At 35.3% G+C, this 22,438-nt stretch overlaps 2 protein-coding genes across 6 annotated transcripts; one reads left to right on the top strand and one right to left on the bottom strand.

Annotated features, from left to right (window-relative positions):
- Nucleotides 1-2,276: 2,276 nt before the first annotated feature.
- chas (chascon) lies at nt 2,277-19,299 on the top strand. 4 transcript variants are annotated; one of them, XM_011059578.2, is made up of 12 exons: nt 2,277-2,567; nt 6,468-6,645; nt 7,737-7,773; nt 8,508-8,677; nt 9,392-9,577; nt 13,076-13,291; nt 13,548-13,788; nt 14,124-14,462; nt 15,124-15,329; nt 15,611-15,839; nt 16,103-16,577; nt 17,411-19,299. In XM_011059578.2, exons 2-12 carry the CDS (start codon nt 6,577-6,579, stop codon nt 17,907-17,909), a joined length of 2,667 nt encoding a protein of 888 aa, XP_011057880.1. In that variant the 5' UTR covers nt 2,277-2,567; nt 6,468-6,576; the 3' UTR covers nt 17,910-19,299. The 4 variants fall into 4 exon arrangements, with proteins under 4 accessions (XP_011057880.1, XP_011057882.1, XP_011057881.1 ...); XM_011059580.2 differs by having other exon boundaries at nt 17,269-17,598; XM_087403531.1 differs by lacking the exon at nt 2,277-2,567 and adding an exon at nt 3,374-4,393.
- Vkor (Vitamin-K epoxide reductase) lies at nt 18,863-22,383 on the bottom strand. Of its 2 annotated transcripts, XM_087403532.1 has the most exons (4): nt 21,920-22,383; nt 21,653-21,864; nt 19,612-19,709; nt 18,863-19,536 (listed from the first exon to the last, which is right to left on the bottom strand). In XM_087403532.1, the coding sequence occupies exons 1-4, from the start codon at nt 21,923-21,925 to the stop codon at nt 19,313-19,315; spliced, it is 540 nt and encodes a 179-aa protein (XP_087259658.1). In that variant the 5' UTR covers nt 21,926-22,383; the 3' UTR covers nt 18,863-19,312. The 2 variants fall into 2 exon arrangements, with proteins under 2 accessions (XP_087259658.1, XP_011057879.1); XM_011059577.2 differs by having other exon boundaries at nt 21,653-22,381.
- Between the last annotated feature and the right edge of the window lie 55 nt (nt 22,384-22,438).

Below are 22,438 nucleotides of genomic sequence, written 5' to 3'. Positions count from 1 at the left end.
ACTATAATTCGCGAAAGCAAGTAAATTCGATAGTCTTTAATCCTCCGGAATCGACGCCAAAATCTGTAACATAGTTACCGTATATATAAGACTTGTTCATGTTAATACGTTCCGTGCCAGTTTTAAGTGACTTTTTTATATCACCGCGCGTGCCGCGAGGATCGCGATATTTTTGTTTACATTTATTATATTTGTTAAATAACATGTATTTCATAATGGTTTAAAAAAATTACAAAAAATGATATTAAAAATTATTTTATAATTATACTCCTTTTAGGCAAAATATCAAATGGTAAAATATATCAAACGGAAAATTCGATATGAGTCATCTTGAGTGATATTAATTAAAAGGCACTAATTAATTTCAAAGCATCAAAATAATTCGTATAAAAAAAGGATGAAAATAAATATATTTTAATAATCCAAATTTGCAGATATAACATAAAGAAAATTGAGTTACTTGATATTTATGACAAAGAGATTTATATTTGGATTGATCCATAATAGACCCGTCGTCAGTTCCGTAAAATGTCAGGCAGAACATTTACTTGACAGTTTCATTATCTTTTAAAATACATAAATTAAGTTATACGGCACTATAATTACAATTTCAACATATTTCGGATATATAATAAAGACACAAAATCTTACACATTACGCCATATAATTTTTTGAACATAAAGCTTTTATAGCCACTTTTTATTTTCTGCTTATAATAATGTATTTATACTATATAGTTTATAATATATCATGTGCTTGAGAGGACGAGTCGACCTCAAAATGCTGAATAAATATAACAATTCTCTCTCTCTCTCTTTCTCTTTCTTTTTTCTATAATACATATTTTTTATTCTTACCGTTTATTGTGACGCAATATCGGTAATAAATTAAGAATAATTAATATTCTTGCAAAAAGAACATTAATTATTCTCTCGATTCTGTTCATACAGACTTTTCGAGTATGATATTTGCAATCGCACTCGCTACGTTTTTTGGTTTTTTTAGATATTCGACGCTCTTTAGTTTCGGCTCATTCTGAAAATAATAAAAGATGTTGGCGTAACAGAGTTCGACGCTTCGGAAAGGTCTCAAGGCGATCGCGCGCTTTAATGGGTTAATGGGACGTTAATCTCCGTCTCTCACGCAGCGATATCTCCGATTGGACGAACGCCATCGTGATAGAGATACACGGTGTTTGCCCATTCGGGCGTGTACTCGGTTGTCGCGTACGTGCCTGTTGTTTACAGTGGCTTCGCCCCGCCGCGCCAATCCTCACCTCCTACTATTCAATGCTCCGTTCCGACAGTCTCGGCATAAGCTAGCGAAGCCGTTTCGTTTGTAAAAAATTCTTTTCTACGTTTCCTTCTTTAGACACTGAGACTGAAGCTAATAGAATAATGTATATGCTGAAAATATTCGGTTCTTTTTTGCGGGATTTATTTATGCGGTTTGAATATACAAATATAAACAATATGAAACTAATTATGCTAATATTATTTATAAATGAAAACTCTTTCAAAGTTATGAATAGAATTAGTTAAATGGAAAATTATTGGCTTGCCTATAGACAAATTATATTTCATTCAAGGTCTGTGTAAGTTTAAAGCACAGGTATACATGGAATAGTACATTTACTTTTTTCATACACTTTTAAAGTGTGTAAAATAAATTCAAGTTTTTGTGCACATAGAAAATTTCCTCAGTTGGTGTTCGAGCAGTTCTTGTAACATAATAATATGATAATTGACTGAATAATTAAATCCGAGTCTACTTCGAGACTCCGAATCTATTATACGATTAATAATATAATAGAAAAATACCTTTGCCTATGTAAATACTCTTGCTTTTTTAAATACAAAATGAGACTGACCAACCTTTATTATCGTTACGAAATTCTAAAAAAGAGTTTATCAGAAACATTGCAAGAAGTACACGGAATCCTTGATAAATCCGTGATAAATTATCCAATCGCATGTTTGTGTTCCTATTCCGCAATTATTTCCTCTCGCGATTACTATTCGAGCTTTCATGGGCAAGCTGGTCAGGCACTTATCGCGTGTCTGATGGGACGTTCCTTTTTAGGAAACCACGGGAAGGACGAGCGAGTCCATAATTCATGGACGGATCCAAAAGATTCGGCGTGACGATGCGCCGAATTCTATATTTGTCTTTCCGCCGAGGTTGCGTTGGAAGAAGTTGTCCCAGGCGCGGTTCACCACGCACTCTGGGCGCCTCACCTGCTAGACTCGAGCCTGAGGTGCCCCAGGTGGATCCGTCAGAAAGTACTCGACGGCCGGACAGTATCGCGAGCGCTGGCGCGAAAGCATGCGGCGCGGGTCTCGTCGAGTACTTTCGTTCCGCGCGTTCGTAAGTTCACCTTCACAGTCTCTTCGTTGACGCGAGAATGACAAATTAATTTTTCACAACGTTGAAAGTGTTGATCGTCGAGGAGAACATCGATTTTTCTTCAATTCTCTGAAAATCGATCTCACAATCGTGTTTTTCATTTCCTTAAAGATCCCTGGGCGTAACTCGCGGAAACAAGCGTGAACGTGAGTGGAGTGTAGGTGAGTGTAAACAATCGGCGTGCTTTCTTACTCTCACGTTGCCTTATCTTTTCTTCCTAAAAATTTCACTCTGTGTTCTAACATCCTATACGCTCCGATCTCTCTTTTATGCGTGACGCCGATAGACGCGTGTGCATTTCGCATTTCCGAGAAAGGATCGGTCGACGCATCGGCGAATGGCTTTTCCTCGTCGAGGATATTACGCGAATAGCATTGTCAGTCTCTTACATAACGAGTCGTGCACGGCGGAAGCGATGAGAATCTTCTCTCGGTGCACGACGGTTATTCGAGCGTTCGATTAATACACGTTTAGCGATTTCGAATTGCGTTTTCCCGCGATCGTTCGCTGATAATGATCGGTCGCCGCGTGAGTGATCGACCTCAAACTGTATTTGGCGTGAAAGCCAAGGTGCTCGTTCCCGCTGATAGATCCTCAGTGTCGCGCAGTCCTAAAATGGATTCGAGCGCGATCGAACGAGCCCGCTTCGTATTTTCAACCAAAATGGCGACGTCCTTGACGAGGTCACGTGTTCAGCGTCGCTGTCCACTTGTTGTTAGGGCCACCGCACGTATACTTTTAAAATGAATTGTCACTCTGAAGAAATCTTTTAAAGACTGTTTTTAAAGACTCTTTTTCAAGACTGTTTCAATTTTCAGCTGGTTCAATTTCGACTGTTTAGAATGAGATTCAAAAGAATTTAGAGTATAAGAAGTGAGTTAGGTCTTCTTATGCTATGCCCTTTCTTGTGCGTTATATATCTTATATACGTTATGTTTTACGATGACTATAATTGTTTAAATTTTTTGGAGTGGAGCCTCATTCTAAACAGTCGAAATTGAACCAGCTTGGTGAAGAGTGAGATCTTTGAAAGTGAGATTTCACTCTTCAGAGTGAGATACACTCTAAGAATTTTAGAGAGTACGTGTTGACGTAATAAGGCATAAAAGATGCTACGGTAATGTAAATGCAGTGGTCCTTAGCAGCTCTCGCTTAAATCGCTGTTTTTCGCGCGTCCCGCCGCGCGTTGAAATCACCGCGACGACGCGATGCAGCGCGGGTCGGCCATGATTCAAACATCCCGCGTGCACTTTATCTTGATCTATTTAACGAAGAGAGTTTCGCCAATGTCGATTAACGTTAATTTAATCTCCCGTTGTTCGTGTTGCGTTTATGCAGCGATCAGGGCTGCAGAAACGGTCAAAATTAATGAGACGTTAGTGAAATCTTGTCGATAGCTTTTTGAAGAAATGCAGGCGTATGAGTCTGAATCATGAACTTATTTGAACAAATAACACGTATTTTTTGGGACTTTATTTACTTTAAAGCTTGTAAATAATTTAAGAATAAATTTTTATTGAACAGATTAACTCTGTATGACAAAATTTTAGGTTCAATATAGTCAAAAATTTATTATGAAAAGTTGGGTAAAAATCTGTTTGTTTGATATCCGCGAATATCATGAAATTATGAATGAAATTGTAAGAATTACGTTCATATTTGAATTTATATATTACATCTGCTGCATCAATTATTTAATCTATTTTCATAAAAAAACGTGTCAGAATCCATTGACAATTCGATTATGGATGGAAAAAATAATAAAATTACTACTTTCTATTAAAATATATAATAATGAGCCATTTAATGATATTATGATGACTTATTACTGTCAAGGATGTTTATGTTATTCCTTAAGTGAATTTTTTACTGTTACTCTAACGAGTTTATCCTGCCCTAGACAAAGTGCGTAAAATGTCACGGACTTTTCGAGTTATTCGCTTTTATACGCTGACGCATCTCTGACGTCACACACATATCCAATAAGGTGAGACTAACATGGTTGTATGGCGGATTACCAAAGAAGTATGTTGTCAATGCAAAGTGCATAATTGTCCTCTTAGATCTATTCATGAGATATGTTTATTGACGCGTTTACGACCTCCGTTGAAATGGCAAGAAAGCAGAGAAACAAAGGAATGTTTTTAAACATGCTTATGAAATAATTCTTACTCTCACATGTATATGATGCGTCGAGCGTGTTGAAATATTTATTTTATTATAAAATTTAATTTATTATAAAAATCGATTTGCTTATTAAAATTTCTTGAATTTCGTTTTATATTATTAAACAATAAAATAAACGTAATGCAATTGAAGAACTTGTAATTAACAACGTTAAATGAATTAAGTATCATTAAGAAATTATACGACGAGTGGACTGTGTATATATACCGCAGACTATAAAGTACTTAAAAATCACATTAAACACATTTAATATGTAGTTTGAAACCACACTTTATGACCATAGATCCTAAAAGATAAAAAAAGTTTAAATACTTATACATACCTGTCCAGAGTCTGAGGTGGGGAGAATGCGTGCGTAATTCCAACCGCAAGGACGCAAATATTCAGAGGCGTAGGCAAAGCTCTTTTTGAAATGGATTAAATTGTTCCATTCGTGAAACTTTTCGTAGTGAAGCGACGACTGAGACGGTCCAATTGAGCGCTTAATATCTAATATATAGTTAGAACTTGAAATGTAATACGTAATCTGTATATATTGGCATTTATTATACAAAAAGAACTTTTGCTGAAATATTGAACTAGATACAGAACTGAAAACAATTTCGTTGGACTATCAAAATAATTTTAAAACGTTCAAACTAGTTGCTTGAATGTTAAAACTGTTGCTCATCATGCTTGAGTTTTCTATATAATCATTTTAATGATTCAACAAAATTATTTTCAGGTCTACACCTATTTAAATTTTTAGATATTTCTCAGCAAAAATCGTTCTTCCCATGTTATACTCCAATTACAGTATTAACCGCAATTAGAAAAAAATCTTGTATAAACTTTTACAATTTTTCTATTCCAGAGAATTATAATATTCAACTATTCGTCTAGTATTTTTTGTTATTCTTAATAAAAGAACAATTCGTTCATTCTACTGCTAGTATTTAATTTTTGCAGTTTCTATGAAATTATAATCTCAAGAGCCGCGGCGAGAAATTAATTGTTCCTCAATTGCGCGTCATTATCCTTTCGGATGAAACAGACAGCTCAATCCGCGCGAGCTCTGCGATCAAGGATTCATGCTTGTGAGAGAAGTCACTTACGCCATTGATATAGGGCATAGAGCAACCGGCCGTACGTGGTGTCTTTAGCCATCTCGATATCGTATCACGTGTACCATCGCGAGGTGGTCGCGACCACAGGCCCGCGTGCCACCGCGGCCTTCGGCTTCTTTCTCTACGCAAAGAGAGCTTCCCGATGAATTATTACACCTCCGTGAGCTGCGTGTTCCTCATATGTGCGTCGACGTAGCGGAAGAATGAAAAGAAGGATGGCGCGCTCGCGGCGGCAGGACTAATATCTTGAATCGAATCCCGTATTATCGAAGGAATTGACCGTGGTGTTCTTAGCGTCACTCTCAGATCTGACGCATAAAGTGTTAGACATAAAGTGTTGTAATATTAAACTTAATTTTTTTCAAAGATCTTTAATGTTACATAAGATGATTCCCAAGCAGAACAATTTAATAGATCATGATTCATTATAACGTTAAAATGATGTTAAAATGAATCGTGATTGAAAGAAAAGTAATTTTTGATTAATTATTTTGTAGCCCTGTTGATGTCAAAATACATTACGTTGTGTTTGATAGATTTTTTTTATCTTACTTGGGTCATCAAGAGGGTAAATAATTTTTTTTATTTTCTCTTGAAATTTCCTCCTTTCTCAATTAAAATATTTCACGCTTACTTTGATTAATATAAAAGTGATATCGTTTAATTGAAAAAGATATTGCTGACCGAAACGTTCAAGACCAATAGTACTTTTATTTTCAGCTTTTGAATAGTTTTTATATAAATTAATTATTATTTCGATTGTAACAGAGCGTGAGAAGAAACATTATTGCTCATGGTCTGTTAGCTGAATTCCTTCTTGCAACGACAGACTGAATAATCAACAGGAACATCAGGACCACGTAGCAGACATGATCGAATGATGGAGGTGATTTCGACACGCCGATACGAGGCCCGTCCACCAACGAATACCCATTCCTCTATTATCGTAAGTAACATTTTCTCCGATCTCTTCAGAATGCATTACTCACGCGTTTCTCCTTCAGAGTTCACATTCTCGCGCCTACATTTCCTATATTCAAAAACTCTAATATACGAACAAGTGCTGGAATAATGAGGACAATTGAGAGTTAGCGGTGTAGACAATGAGTAATAAAAATTTTTCTAAAGCAATACATAGACGTTTCGACTCTAATATATGAAATATTGATAAAATAATGAATTATTTAATTTTACTGGTCTGTTCCGGTTTATTTGAACCAAAATGTAATTATTTTTTTATAGGTACTAATATTTTTGTTATGCAAATCTGTTATATCCTTTTTTTATGAAATTTTTTTTTATTTTTTAAAACTTTTTAATCATGCTGATTCAAACTATATAATTATATAGTAAAAACAAACAACAAATTAGTATAAAGACATACGATATTTTAATTGTTGATTATATAAATTTAAATAGTACAATAGACAGAAGGAGAGAGAGAATGAAAAACTGTAAAATAAATCTAAAAAATAAATCTAAGAAATTAACACAGAAATCGAATAAAAAAATGAATAAAAGATAGATTCGGCGAATGGTAGATTGAATCGGCATTTATTGAATAAATTATTTATACACACTTCGATAAATAAAATTCGTCAATTAATTACTTGAATTTCTGTATACAATTAATGGCTCTTCTCAATAATATTTTCGTACAGCCATAAATGTTTCAGCACCTTAAATATTCTGATTAATTATTCTTTTCTGATTAATTATTCTTGAATTATTGTAATTCATATAATTGTGTCGGACATAATTTCCTGCAAATCACTCACGCATTTATTCATCAGAGTCGTTCTTGCAAATGATCTTACTCCGCGTTAACATTCCTGTCGGATCGGAATCTGCCGGGTGTCGGTCAGAAGTTTAGTCGCGTGTAACATGGAGTAAGAAAGCGGTTAAGGCGAAGTTATTTGCAGTAGACGTACTTCTCGTGATACGTAACTTCCCCAGAATGTCCTTAGCCAAAAGGAATCGCATCTTCGATGGTCTCGCTCGTAGGCGGATTTACATACGTATTGTTTCCTTTTTCAGGTTGACCCTGAGAACTCCGTGGCATTAATCAAAGAAGGTAAATTCCTCGAACAAAAATATTAATTTACGAACGAAAATGATCTGTAGGCCATTTATACTGCTAGCGTGCAAACTGAAAATTTATTAAGACTTTTACTGCCGCTATTAATACTGTTATTAATTCATCATAATCAAAAGAAAAGAAAAAGAACATTAAATATTTTGAATGATAAATGTGAAATAGTAAATAAATATTCTATGCACTGTCAGTCTATTTATAAAATACTATTCTGCTAGAATATCTTTTCTGAATTTCCAAGAACATATTTTCGAGATACACTAACAATAAAACTCGAAAGAGACTAAGATACTACAAGAGATATATGATCGAAAAGTTTTAGTATCTAAGTGAATTTATATCTGCCAAATCTTCATCTTATCGCTCAAACAAAAGATTAGATATTGTGAATTGAGCATTTTGGAAAAGTAAAGACTCTTTTCTATCAGTTTCATTTTTTTTTATTTGACAAATATCGCGACAAATATTACAAAAGTAACTGTTTACTCGAAGTATATAACTGTTATGTCGCTCCTTCGGCGTAGCCAGAAGTGCTTGCAAAGGTGCGATAGTTGACAGTAATGTCGACAGAGGCATAAAGGCCTCTCCCTGTCACCATCGTCGACTCATCATCCGCGTTTTATGTCCGTTTGTTTGGGACCGAGAAATTAGTTTTGCGAAACAATGCCGGTATTGCGAGTGAAGCTGAAAGAATGCCCGCTTCCGTCTTTCAGAAGAATGGGAGACCCGCAAGAAAAAGGAGATTACCACCACGCGGCAGATCGAGACGAGGGTGAAGCGACAGGTTGTTCTCGAAGACGGAGAGGTCGTCGTCGACTCTGGACCCCTTGTCACCACAAACACAACCGAAGACGTCGAGCAACAGGAACATACGACTCAGGAGGTTCGCACGATATTTGTCAAATATCTTAGTTCGTTAATATATTTTCTAAGACTTTTAGAATGAATCTCACTCTGAAGAGTCAAATCAATGAATGAAGATTGAGTCACTCTATTTTAAGACTCAATTGTCATTCTCTAGAATGAAATTTCAAAGAATTTAGAAAATATAAATGACTCAAGATAAATTTAATACGGATTTTTAATAGGAAGAACAGGTTTGCTGAAATATCTAAAAAAATAAACATACAGATCTGAAAATCATTTTGTTGGACCAGCAACTAAAAATTTATTTTCATAGTCCAACAAAATTATTTTCAGATCTATAGCTAACTAAATTTTTAAATACTTTAGCAAGATCGTTATTTCCATGTGTAATATACAATAAACATAAATGGCACAAATAATCACGACCTCTTAAAATCTACTCATAATAATACTAAATTCTTACATCTCACATTTTTCATCATTTCTACCCTCCCTTGTAATAATCAACAAAATCCCAGATTGCATATTGTTAGTCGTAATAATTTTTACGAGATGGAGAAACGTAACGAGTAACAGTCGAACAGAACTTTCTTCTTTCTTACTTTTCGACACGCGTCCATTGTTCATTGATTCTGCATACATTTGCGTATCAGAATCGGCTTGCTTTGTAGTATTACGCGCCCGCGTGTAAGAAAACGTGCTTTTAACTGGTTCGCGAACCGGTGTTTAGAGACGCACGACCGGGGATCAACCGCAGGAGGTCGACTGGCGGCCGGCGGCAGGTGGTACTGTGACCGGAAATGGCGGTAATATCGTGCAAAAGGAGCTGAATGAGACGGTGGTGAGGAGCCGCGAGGAGATCGAGGAGAGACTTGAGACGGAGGATCGTCAGCAGTTGGGAGATATCTCGGACGAGGTATATATCCAGTATGCACCCGCGACACACCCACCATCTGAATTCCACCTGTGCGTGCCACGGGGTACACGACTGTATGCGCATTCTCTTTCCTGGCGTCGCCGCGAAAAGGTCGCGCTGTTTGTTCTCCAGAGAGTCTCGTTGTCTCGTCCCGTCTGATAGCTCGCCGCGCCGTGTCGACGTGTCTCAAGCTCAGTGAGATTCGGTCAGCATGGCACCAGATATTCACTTCGTCATCGTTATAAAATCATTCGCGAAGCTGCTGAAAGAAAGCATGTTTGAGCGATGTTTCTCTACAAGAGGTCTTAATGTCGCATTTTTGACTGATATTACGATTTTTTGTATAAATACCTGATAAAACGTATACCGGAAAAAAATAGAAATAATATAGCTTTGAAAAATTTCCTGTGTACTTAATTTCTTTCTGCAAAAATTTTTAAAACTTTTATATGCATCGCAAAACGACTTTATTGAAGTATTTAAAAATTTTGGTAGATACAAATCTGAAAGTAATAATTTTCTTGGATTGTTAAAATAATTATGAATTCAAGCACAATGTAAGCAAAAAGTTTTGACATTCTAGTAATTAATTTGACCATCCTGCTAGGCTTCAGTTTCCATCCGAGTGCCACCCAGATATCACTCCATCTTTATTATTTAACTGAATGTTAAACAAGGACACGATATCAGAGAAGCACTCGAGTGAGAATCCGCGCACGAATTACTACATAATTATTTTTATAGCAATATTCAACAATTCAGATTTGTATCTAGCTAATATTTTAGATACTTTATCGTGATAGCAATCGAGAAACAGCTTACATTTAAATTAGAATCTTCTCTATATTTTATTTCATTTTTAAAACAATATATATTTATTTACTTCTGAAATAATAAATTCGTTTATATTTCTGATCTAATCATAAACTGTAAATCCAGAATGTTATCTTGACGTTTATGTCATTTGACAAAGTGATGATAATAAATTCAAAAATGCATACCGAGAAAGATAAAAATATCACAATCCTGAAAAGTTTCTCTCGTACTTAATTTCTTTTGTAAATTAAAAGTTTTTAGAAATTTTACAACTATGAAATGTCTTATATTCAAATTAAAATTCTCTCTTCGTTTTATCCGTTTTTAAAATAAAATGATATAAAGTGTCCATTTACTCTTCTGAAATATAACACGTCAATTTCTGATAGCCATTTTATTATCGCGTTCATTCCTGAGGTGCTATAATCACAAACTATAAATTAAGAATGTAGTTTGACGTTTATGTCGTTTGACGTGGTAATAGCGATAGATCGTCACGTTCCAAGTGTCATAATAACACACTACACGTTTAACGCGTGTTAGCGCAGCTAGACAAGTCCGAGAATAGCTCGGTGTAGAGAAAAAAAAAGCTCTCACTCTCCTCCGATACCAATCTATGCGGCATGCAATCGCATCCACGTAAATCGCAACGAGGTTTCACAAACCTCGCGGGGATACCCGGATTGCGAAAGACGGGCAACAGGTATAATACGCGAGAGGAGACGCTCTCGCGCGCATGAACGATTCAGGACGGAGGAGGTCGAATCGTTCTGGGACGAAGAGGACGAAGGAAGGACGGAGTTAAACGGCGAACTGGCACTGTCGAGCGAGAGAGGGAACGGGAGCGCGAGGGAGAAGGGGATCGTGAAAAGCGAGAGACAGAGAGAGAGAGAGAGAGAGAGAGAGAGAGAGAAAGAGAGGGAAAGGGATCTCAAGAAGTGGAAGTCGATGATCTCTCGATTTTGCACTCCCTTCACCCAATGGCGATGAAGGAGCCATGAGATGCCCGCAGCCGCAGCCACAGTCTCAGCAGCTGTTCCGCACGTCTCTGGACCGCGGATGCGATCAGCCGCAAATCCGACCGCGATAGTGTCCCGCGCCTCCTTCTCGTCGGTGGAATCGCCGCGGGGGTGTCCTCGCGAGCATTCCTTGGAATTCGTCCGCTCTTCTGTCTCTGTGTGATCCTGCTCCCTTATAGTCTCAAGATTACTCGTCATCGAACAGGACCAGTCGTCCTCGCGCGAGAGATGCCGGGACAATCGCTCCGCGGAAAAAAGACACGCGCCGCTTGATCGGACGCGACGCGCGACGTGCCGGCTGGACGTATCGTGTCTCTTTACCGAGATAGTTGCAGGTATAATTAAGATATAAATTAGTCGTATTTCTATCAAAGTTGCAACGGATCGTGGACTCGTTTCGAATAGAGACCCTATAACGGAGTTTGAGTCCTTTTTTTTTTTTGTCAAATTTGTTAAGTTAGAAAGAACCCCAAGAAACATATATCTATTCGAGAGAATATAAAAACATGATGATTTTTTGTTATAAAATTTATTTGTTAACGTCAAAAATGAAAATAAAGTCATTTAATTTTTTGTTGACTTTTGCATGTCCTTGGAGTAAGATAATATAAATAAGAATGAGATAGCATATATAAAAAGAAATAATATACATATATAAGAAACAGTATACATATTCTTCCTTCTTATTCTTGTTTTGACAAAATTAGTCAGACCTTGCAGTTATAGAGTTTCTAATTTTGAAATGCATAACGCGCCCGCTGCAAATAGATCAGATATGAAGTTTGATTGAAATTAAATAGTTTTATACGGCAAACAGTTTTCTCGATGTCTATCGTGGTTTGTCATGCTCGTCATCGTCCTCGGCATTTCGAATACTGAGCTGTTCTTTCGTTGAAGGTCGAAGAATCGTGTCGTGTCATCATTTTAACCGGCACTTTGTATAATATTTAATTTGATTGGTCGATAGAAGACACGCATAGATTTCTTAATACATAACTATTTGATATATAGATTTCAGAGTTTGAGAGTTAAGGAAATCAGTATTGCGAATGTCGAACTTGTCAAATGTGATATTTTAATAAAGAAAGTTATAAATATATAAAAATAAAAACCAGAGAGAGAGAGAGAGAGAGAGAGAGAGAGAACTTAAAATGAAATCAATGATTAAGACAATTCAATATTAACACAAATATTGAAACATGCCGTATTTTTATTGGCAATTATTTATTGGCTTGTCACGCTTGATTTATTTAGACAGGTCACAAGAACAGTAACCAATAATTATTATTGGCTTTGATTTTTTGTTATTAAGTTTAAATAATTTAAATACACGATCTTTGCATGTGAAACATCCGTTAATTAAAATTTACAAAGATCGCGATAATTTTTTTATTTATTACTTTTCCTTTCTCATTTGTGATATCTTTACATATTTATTAGTACAGATTGCACGTATTTGCTCTATATTATTATGTAGTTGAACGTCATATTCCTTTTTAAAAGCATAAATTCATAAATCAATATTTTCGTGAAAGAAGGAAGAAAACAGGCACGGCCAAACCAGTTGGTTTTATTATGTATACAAAAAAAATGACTTGCAGAGACAATAATTGATCGCGAATGTCTGACAAGAGTCAATGCGCGAATCCACTCTGATTTTCAGGCATACCAGAAGGCGGTGCGTAACAATAGGGGTGACTTACGAGTCGCTCTTGCCGAATCCTCGAAACAATTGTCGTCACAGTCTGGTCCACGGGTCATCCAGCACACGACTAGGTCAAACAAAGTCATCGACACCGAGAAGACCTTGGAGAAAAAGGAACTGAAGGCTGACGGATTAATCGTTACCGAGAAGAAGCGAACGGTCGAGCACGAAGAGGTGAGTCGCAGCAGCAAAAACTGGTTAATATACTCCTACCGTCATTTTTCTCTTCTTGTCTTGGTTTACCTTCGCCAGTTTTACGAATTGTAAGACTATTTAATTATATATGTAAAATATATAATAATATATAATTAATATATTTATATAAATATAATATTACACACACACACACACACACACACACACACACATGCGCGCGCGCGCGCACAAGTCGGAGAAATAGTTGCAAGTAATGCGATCGTTTTTGCTTCAGATTAAAGACGACGAGGTTCCGGACGACGGGAGGAACGACGACGACGCCTCTGAAACGAAGAAGGAAAGCTCGCAAAGGTATATCAAGAAAAGAGAAGAAGACGTAGTGGACTACATCTCGGCCGGCGAGAGAGTCGGCCGAGAAATGCGCTACGTTGCAGAGACAACCGAAGGAGAACGAATAGGCGACTGGTCACCATCACCGACGGGCATGCGGACGACTCGTTTTCACAAATATCCCGGTACGTGGCCTTTCTCTATTGATTTTCTATCGTTGCGTTCTACATATTTACGAATGGTTGACCAGATGATCAACAGATAATTGTGAGTGTGGTGTGTTCTGAAGTATAAAATATGACAGCTGATAAAACTGACTGAATTGCCTTCTATCCTCAAGATTGCTAGATGTTATCTTTACTGAAAAAAAATTTACATTCAAGAAAAATTATTTTTATTATCTCGATTTGAAAAATTAAAATTTATTGAAGAACATATAGAGATATCGTATATTATCGTATATTATATTTTTTTTCTATTGACATATTCCTTTTCTTCAAAAGATTGCTAATTATTACAGGCTTCTCGGATGCCGCTCGAAAAGATGCCTTGACGAAAAAACCGTTGGACCTCGAGGAAGAGGACGAGGCGAGAAAATTCGAAACATCGAAGTGGTTGGAAAGCCATTTCGGCAGCGATTCGCGCTCTTCCCACGGATCTCTTGATGCCGATGACTCTCCTCTTCCAACCAGCACTAACACGAGCTACATCAATGTCACAATGAAATCTTGCACGCCCAAGGAGCGCGATTATCAAAATGTAAGTTTCAACCGCAATCAGCGACGTGGTCGAGAGACGAATTCGCCTTCAGGATATTTTCATGGAATTAGCGAATGGTCGGAACGATATCAAGGAAAAGGTATGAAAAAAGGAATAATTTATTAGGAAAAATAATTTTTAATATTAATTCAATATTAATTCTCTTTCTTAAAACAGTTTTCTTCTAATTTCATGTATTATAATTTAAGTATTCTAACATATTTTAAGGACTAACTTTTTCCAGTAATTTAAAAAGAAAGCTTCACATATATATGAGAGACCATACGTTCGACAAGCTTAGTTTTTCAAAAATAAAATGTCAAAATTGAAGGAAAAATTTTGTTTTTTTTTTTTTAATTTCTAGAACCATTATTGGACGTTATTTTGAGATGAAACTTTGTATAAACTTCAAAATGAAAACTCATCTTTTGAAATCATGCATTATTTATTTTTTAAAGATAAATCTAAAAATAAGGATATCTTCAAAACTACATCATTTCGAACATGTGGTCACAAATTTTTATCTTGAATTAATATACGAGGAATCGTTCCTTAAAATCTTTAAAACATTTGACCTTCTCATATAACATCGTTTTTAAATGTAATATAAGTTTGTAAAATTAAAAAAAAGAGAGATAAAAGATATGTTACTACGTAAAGTTTAGAAGATAATCCTAAACTCACATTGTGTAAAACAATTTTATTTCGATAAATCAAATGATACATGAAATGGAAATGTGAATATAATGTATTCTACACAGAGAAGCAAAATCATGCGCGATCAAACTCTCCAGTTCGATATGTGGAATCTTCACGTACCAACGGACATGTCCACGGACATAAGAGAAATCAAGTTGAATCATCTTATTCGAAAACTTACGAATCGTTCCGACGTGATTATCAAGATTCTGTCGAAGAACGACAACGTACACCTTCCCCACCGATACGTCGAAGATCGAAAGAACAAGTACGAACATTCCTCTTCATTATGCTAATAGCAATAGTTTTAAAATTTACAAGAAAATACATAATATTAAATGCAATGGAAGTTTAGTTTATATTCTGCAAATTTTCTTTCTTTTGTTTATTACAAATAATTTATATATTATAATAATTTATAATTAATCTATATATAGTTTATTAAATTAATTTATATTGATTTAAACTGATAAAATATTTCATTTTGTATTTCGCTATATTATACGAATTATTGATACATACTGAATTATTCTTGTAATCTTTTTATAGTGGGCAAAATCTGAAGAAAAAATCAGTTCGAACGAGCTCCCGTCAGGTCGTACTTCAAGTCCGGTACACGTGGTACAAAGAACTTGGGAGAGTCGTAATCGCGACGTTCAAGCACAAACACCCGAACGCAATTATAGAAATACCTCGCCACGATCGCGATCAATCTCGCCGAAATCGCCGATAAATAGTCGCGAAGAAAAAAAGTCAGATAGTTCACGAGCATCTAAGGGTAATTGATAGAAGCAATAAATTAAAAAAATATTTAAATTAGAAATTTATGAGTGTAAATACTTTAAAAATATTTTTAATTAAATCAAACTATAATTACGATCAAATTAGAAAACAATCTGATAACAAATAAGTAATAAAATAAAAGCCGATTAAAGACAAACTAAAAATAAAAGTCGAATATTATGAGAGCATTAAAGAGGAATATTATCAACATTATTATTGTTGTGTATGTACTAAATATTATTATCTGTTCTATTCTAGGTCATGGACCTAAGTATAAAATCGGCGAATCCTTTCGGAAGCTGGTAGGCAAATTACGTTCAGCTAGTACAGAGAGAAAGAATAAACGGACGAGCGGTGGTTCTACCTCACAATTGACGCAGACCGACGACAATGGCCCGACCTATTTACAATACAACGTAATCGACAGGAACATTCCTTTCGTCAGCGAAAGGAACACGATGGAGGACAAACCACCGGAAAGACCACCGCGATCACCGCGAAACGCTAACACGTCGAGCAAAGTCACGAAGATCATCAGGACGTCTGATCATGGTATCCAGGAATGGCAACGTAGCGAATCAACGCCACCACCCCTACAGAGGTATTACTTGGGCGAGGATCCTTTCGGCGGCAGTATCTACGGACGTGAAAAAGGATACGAGAACGACCGAGACCGGTTGCGACACGGAAGACCACGCGGCTGCGGTAAAATTGCCGTAGATTCCGAGCACAGGTAATCGAAGTACTCGACATAATGAGAGCGAGACAAATTTTGACTGATAAGTTATCCCCTAATTAAATTAGATCGCTATGCTTACTGCCCCTTATCGTTATTGCGCTTGTTGAAATATCTTCACATCTTTATTTAACACTGTACAGTGGTGTCTTCTGTAAAATATTACAAATCTTCTGTCTTTCTCTTGTTTGGTTTTTTTCAATTGGTAAAGAGTTACTATTTAAGGTTCATAAGAGAGTATGGATTAAGTTACAGAAATTGATCAGATGAGATTTATTTTGAAAGTAAATAATTTTGGTTAAAGGTATAGAAAAACGAAAGGAAAAATATTATAGAATTATGAATGATGGCTGATTTTCACCAAGGGAAAATCGATTGTGAATTGAAAGTGTGAGGGATTTAACTTAATCCGAGACACTCTACATAACTATCTATGCATGAAACGTTTATCAGGAATGACATAGTGTTCCAAAGATATTTCACGCTTTCATTGTCAGTAAAAATTTATCTCTCGGTCAGAATTTGTCATCATGAAATAGACGACGAACTTGCTATCTCATGTTGCTCGATCGCCAAAAAAAGACGGAATTAGTTGTACAAGCTTCAGGAGCCAAAGTGCGAAATCTAAATCGGGCCGCTTGGGTATATCTTTTAAGTCGAAATTCGGCGACTCCGTGCTTCGATTTAGGGTGAAGGCTGCATGAAGGGACGCATGGGAATCGAACATATATGACTCGATAGACTCATTCGATCGTCGCCGCCGCAAACGTCGACGAGAGAAAAAATCCGCACGACTAGGCAATCACCTTTCGGAAACAACCGCGTTTCAGCGTCGCCTCCAGCTCCCTCGGCAGATTTAGCAAGTCCACTAGCAGACTGGTTAGCGATCAAGAGAGGGAGGAGCACTTTCGGACCACCCAGACGTTACCGCGAAGCCTGCATTCCACCGGTGGTGAACAGTCAGCTCGTTCTCAGACTAGACGATACCAGGCACCGAACATCGGCAGATACGGCAAAATGAGCCAACATCACAGCAGCATGATCAACATATCGATCAAGAACATGTCGCCGAAAGTGAACGCGCCGCCTGTTTACAGTACTCTTCAGGCTCCGCCGAAACCCGAACGTACGTACAAGTCATCGCTGTCACGCAGCAAAAGCTTTAATGTCGAGGCTAGCAAGAATGGCGTCGACGTACCAATCCGTGTACCGTATACCTCCAATTTGCACCTTAATCGCCTAGACGAAACGCCGCCGTTGAAGAGTCCTGGTATTCTTGCCAGCATTAGCCGTAGTAACAAAGATTTATTAAGAGACGGCAAATATTAAGGTCAGCGACGTAATAAACTGTATATCCTTTCGGACGTTATTACTATCCTTCTTCGTGAATATATTATAAATAAAAATTTTAATTTATCTCAAAGCGATATAAAAATTTAGAAAAAAACTACTACTGATCTGATAAAGTAATGAATTATACATTTGTATTTTACATCTATTATAGATTCTGCTGCATACGTGCTTTTAATATTCTTATATCTTTTTTTACTTCCTCTCTTTTGCTATCATTCAAATCTCCCGCTTTTTTGTTTCCCTTTTAATTGCATAAATTTTTTTCATTTATCTAATTCTTATCAAACCATTGACTTCATTACCATATTATCACTTCATTATGTATTTTAATATGGAATTTTGTTGACGTAAGTAATTGTAATGATTATAAATACACAACATCCAGGAAGTTACTCAAGAAATTGCAAGTGTTGCAATTACAATTTATAACCGTTTTTACAGACTATTTTCGCGTAGACAAAATAAATATAAGTTCTACTGTATGACATATACGTGTTCATAAATTATTTAATGTGAATTAGATCTATCGAAGTCAAGAACGTAAAAGCTACGTTCTTAGAAATTGATTACATAGAATTATTAAAGTAGAATTGATAACAATCGCTAAATCTTTTGAAATATTACAGAATGTTTCTTATATCTTTAATGTTTACGTACCACGTATATTTTCGACATTTAAATTACTGACATTCTCATAAAACAGAATATGTGAAGGTCCTTAACTATTCTTGGTATATAATGTACAGAATGCTCTTCATTACTGTATATTTCTTGTATTTTATCAATATTTTTTTCGGCAATCTGAAGAATTTTTTTCATAAGCAATCATGTTAATAAAAACGATAATCTTGAAAAAAAAAGCATCATAAAACATTCTGTACATCCATTACCGCACATATTTTTTATTAACAAATGAATATATGTACGAGTTTCATATAGATGCGATGTTATTTATATTGTTCATATTGTTGATTTACAATAATATAATATGAATATAAGCAAAAGTTTTCTCTTTTATCTATGCATATTAATTAATTGCTATATCTTTTATTTAAAATATTACATTATAACACAGAAAAATTCATTCGATTGTTTGCACGATTTCATTCGATTGTATAATGTAAAATAATGGAAAAAAGTACTTTAATCTCTTTCGTTAAAAATATTTAAAAATTTATGTTTATTTAAATTATTTATATTATATCTAGCAAACAACGAATATAATATATACATAAATACACTTGTTATATATCTATGTTATATTAATTGTTTGTTGGATATTTACCATACATTGTATAAATTCTACAAAAATAGAGAATAGAAAAAAATTATTAAAATATTTTTTGATCGATCGCAAAAAATATAATTCTTTTTTATTTTTATTTCACCTTTTTATACATATCGTATGAGGCTAATTTTTGGAATTGTCGGAATTTTTTGATAGCGAAAAATGTAATCATTACGTTTATAATGTACGTGCTAATACATACAACGCAGATATCTCTCTGTAAATATAATATATGGCTTAAATATATTGAAAAAATATTAGAGATTATTCCCAGAATAACAGTTGCAGCCGAAAAGATGTAATTATTAATCATACCTGAAAAAAATGATTTCGTTATTGTTATGTAAGACATATGTATAGACACGTAGGCGACAATGATTGAATACATACTTAAAATTGCGACCAGAGTATAAAACATTAAACCATATATAGGATTTCGGACATTAAACATAGAATCTTTTGGAAACAATCCGAATCCTTTGCCATACCTGAAATGCGACACGTTAATTTTTTACTACTTATTTTGTATATGTTTGTCTGAAATAATTTTACGATTATTCATGAACAATTATCAATTTTAAACAATTTCACGTCATGACATTTTATATTTTATCTAAGTTTTATTTTCGTTACGTTTTATTAATCTCAGTATATGGCTTAAAAATTTGTGTGATTGAAGACAGCAATTATGACTGAATACGCATGTCATGTTTATTGTTACTCTGTAGGAGTGACGAATCTTCTATAATAAGCCGTTAGTCATAAATCAGAAGTCAGAAGTTAAAAATTGACCAATCGCAGTCATCAATTTATACCTTCTGGCTTCTAATTTATGATTAATTATATTAATTTATGATTAAGCCGTAACACAGACTCTTGCATAATGCATAATGCATAGAGCTTAAGAGAATCAATCAATCTAAATTCTTCTTTTCCATGGAATAGGAGGAAAGGAAAGATTCTGATTAGTTGATTCGCATTATGCGTTATGCAAAAGTCTGTGCTGCGATTTTAAGGGTATATCCACTATGCAAATTTATGTGGATATACCCTAACTACTCTCTTCCTTTAAGGTTCTCTAACCTTGAAGATGCTGAATGTAACAAGTGCAAGCAATACGAACAGACCAAACTTTAGGACTTCACTGTACATACTTTCCATAACACGGATAAAGACCGCAGCACAGACTTTCCTCCCATTCCATAGAAATAAAGAATTTCAATTGGTTAATTCCTTTATGTACTATGCATTATGCTAGAGTCTGTACCGTGGTCATAACTCAATAACTGTAACACGTGTCATAAGAATTAGCCAATCAGAACTGAAAATTTTTTATTTTTTAATTTTTGACTGATTCTTACGTCACGTCTTATGATTATTATTACGAAAAATATGTGGTAACTCGTAGAACTTTACATTCCACGTGGTAAACAATGAGAAATAATTTCCTGGATTTGTTAAAATTTCTTTATATAGCACTTATTCAGCAGCAATCTTCTTTGTAATTATTTAGAGTGCGTTTCTCATGTATGATGCACCCCAGTGAGAAATGACTATGGCCTAGTTTCCATAGAGGACCCAACTACACAGTCGATTCCCTTGTCGTTCGACTGTAACAGGGGAATACTCGACTGTAGTTGGTTGGTTCTTACATTCTGATCCGGATTAAACCCTCGATGGAAAGGCCAATGAAATAGATGTCGAATCGACATCGCTTCAATGTCGATTTCATTATCATTTCTCACTGGGACATATGTTAATTTATTTTTATTGCTCATCGAATATTAAATAATAGAATAAAATGATAATCATGTTGCACTCGCATCACTCGTGAAGTGGAACATAACTAAAAGTGCTATTTCATTTGTGCATTTTATCATATGACAATTAAATGTGTATAGATAGAGATCTCGGATCTCAATCTTATAGTCAATCAACAAGCTTGAAAAAATTTGTCGTACGACAAACGAAATAGCGGCTTAATGTAATTATTGTTCATGACCTGTGAATTGAGCATAATACAAAACATGCAAATATTAATAAAATATTTTTATTGTATATATGGACATCGCGTTATATATATTGGGTCATCTAAAAAGTATCCGCGGTTTTTTGTCATTAGATGTGTGTTGATGGTCATATATCTTTTTAGATGACCCAATATATTATGAAACATGAGAAAGTCAATGAGAAAATCTATACTGTGTTTTTGAAAAATTAGCGAAGCTTCAACAGTTGCATTTATTCACTGATTCTGAACAATGTCCATGTTCATGTAACGAAGGGAACTATTAAGTAAATAAAAAAAAATCGTAATGAATTATACATAGAATGAAGATGTAAGTTCGTTTAATTATGTTTCAAGATTTGAACATGGTGAGTCGCGTTCAAGTGCCATTGCACTGATTCGGTAATACTTGAGCGTGCTTACTCGGTCATAAATACTTTAGTGCAGCTTATATGTTCGGAAATGTCGCACAGCGGCTGGTACGAATCATCTTGATCCTTTTTGACCTCCACGGCGTAAGCATAGTACGAAAAAATGAGACCAAGCACGCACGTAAATATGATTCCAGCGTTGAATTTTTGGAACGCGCAATTTCCAATCCTCGTCATTGTGTTACGAAATGGTACTGTGCAGTACTGGAATGCTACTAATTTATTCCACTGTAATACTCTCCACTCTCATATTACATACTCTCATCGATATCCAATACACTGACAATGTGACAACTCATCGACATTTAATGGACTTTATCCAAAGATTACTTCGAGATGTTTCGAAAGTGATGCGTCATGTCTGCACAAAACAGCTGTACTGATAAGACAACAGCGAAAATCGATAACGGAGTATTACATTATGTTAAACTACTTTACTCACCGTCGCATCGATTCAAGTGTCAAATGTGTGTTCACCAATGTGGAAAACGATTCTCTTGGAATATTTGCATACTTATTTAGGATTCAATGAGTGCAACGATCATCTTTTTTTATCATGCTGTTCTAATGAGTTGAAATTATTTTTCTTTTTTTTTTTTGAGAATTGTATATTACTTAGGCTCGATTGCATCAACTTTGATTTTAAGTAACGCTTAAAACTCTCTATCTCTGTCTCTTTTTAGCTTTAAAATGAGACGGATAGTTTTAAATCTCACTTAAAATCAAAAGTGACATTAGTGCATTTGGGCCTTAATAAATTTAGTCTTTAAATTTAGTC

The sequence above is a fragment of the Acromyrmex echinatior genome, chromosome 2 (genome assembly GCF_024713525.1).
Source record: "Acromyrmex echinatior isolate Ae372 chromosome 2, ASM2471352v2, whole genome shotgun sequence".
Classification (NCBI taxonomy): Eukaryota; Metazoa; Arthropoda; class Insecta; order Hymenoptera; family Formicidae; genus Acromyrmex; species Acromyrmex echinatior.
This window is presented reverse-complemented; position numbering and strand designations above follow the sequence as displayed.

What these genes read in the sequence shown, in the direction of transcription:
- chas (XM_011059578.2), top strand. Translation starts at nt 6,577, where the DNA reads ATGATGGAGGTGATTTCGACACGCCGATACGAGGCCCGTCCACCAACG. An exon ending in TGGGAGATATCTCGGACGAG is followed by an intron (nt 9,578 to 13,075) that starts GTATATATCCAG and finishes TCTGATTTTCAG; the next exon opens with GCATACCAGAAGGCGGTGCG. An exon ending in TAGTTCACGAGCATCTAAGG is followed by an intron (nt 15,840 to 16,102) that starts GTAATTGATAGA and finishes GTTCTATTCTAG; the next exon opens with GTCATGGACCTAAGTATAAA.
- Vkor (XM_087403532.1), bottom strand. An exon ending in ACTAAAGTATTTATGACCGA is followed by an intron (nt 19,710 to 21,652) that starts GTAAGCACGCTC and finishes GTCGCATTTCAG; the next exon opens with GTATGGCAAAGGATTCGGAT. An exon ending in TACTCTGGTCGCAATTTTAA is followed by an intron (nt 19,537 to 19,611) that starts GTATGTATTCAA and finishes CATTTTTTTCAG; the next exon opens with GTATGATTAATAATTACATC.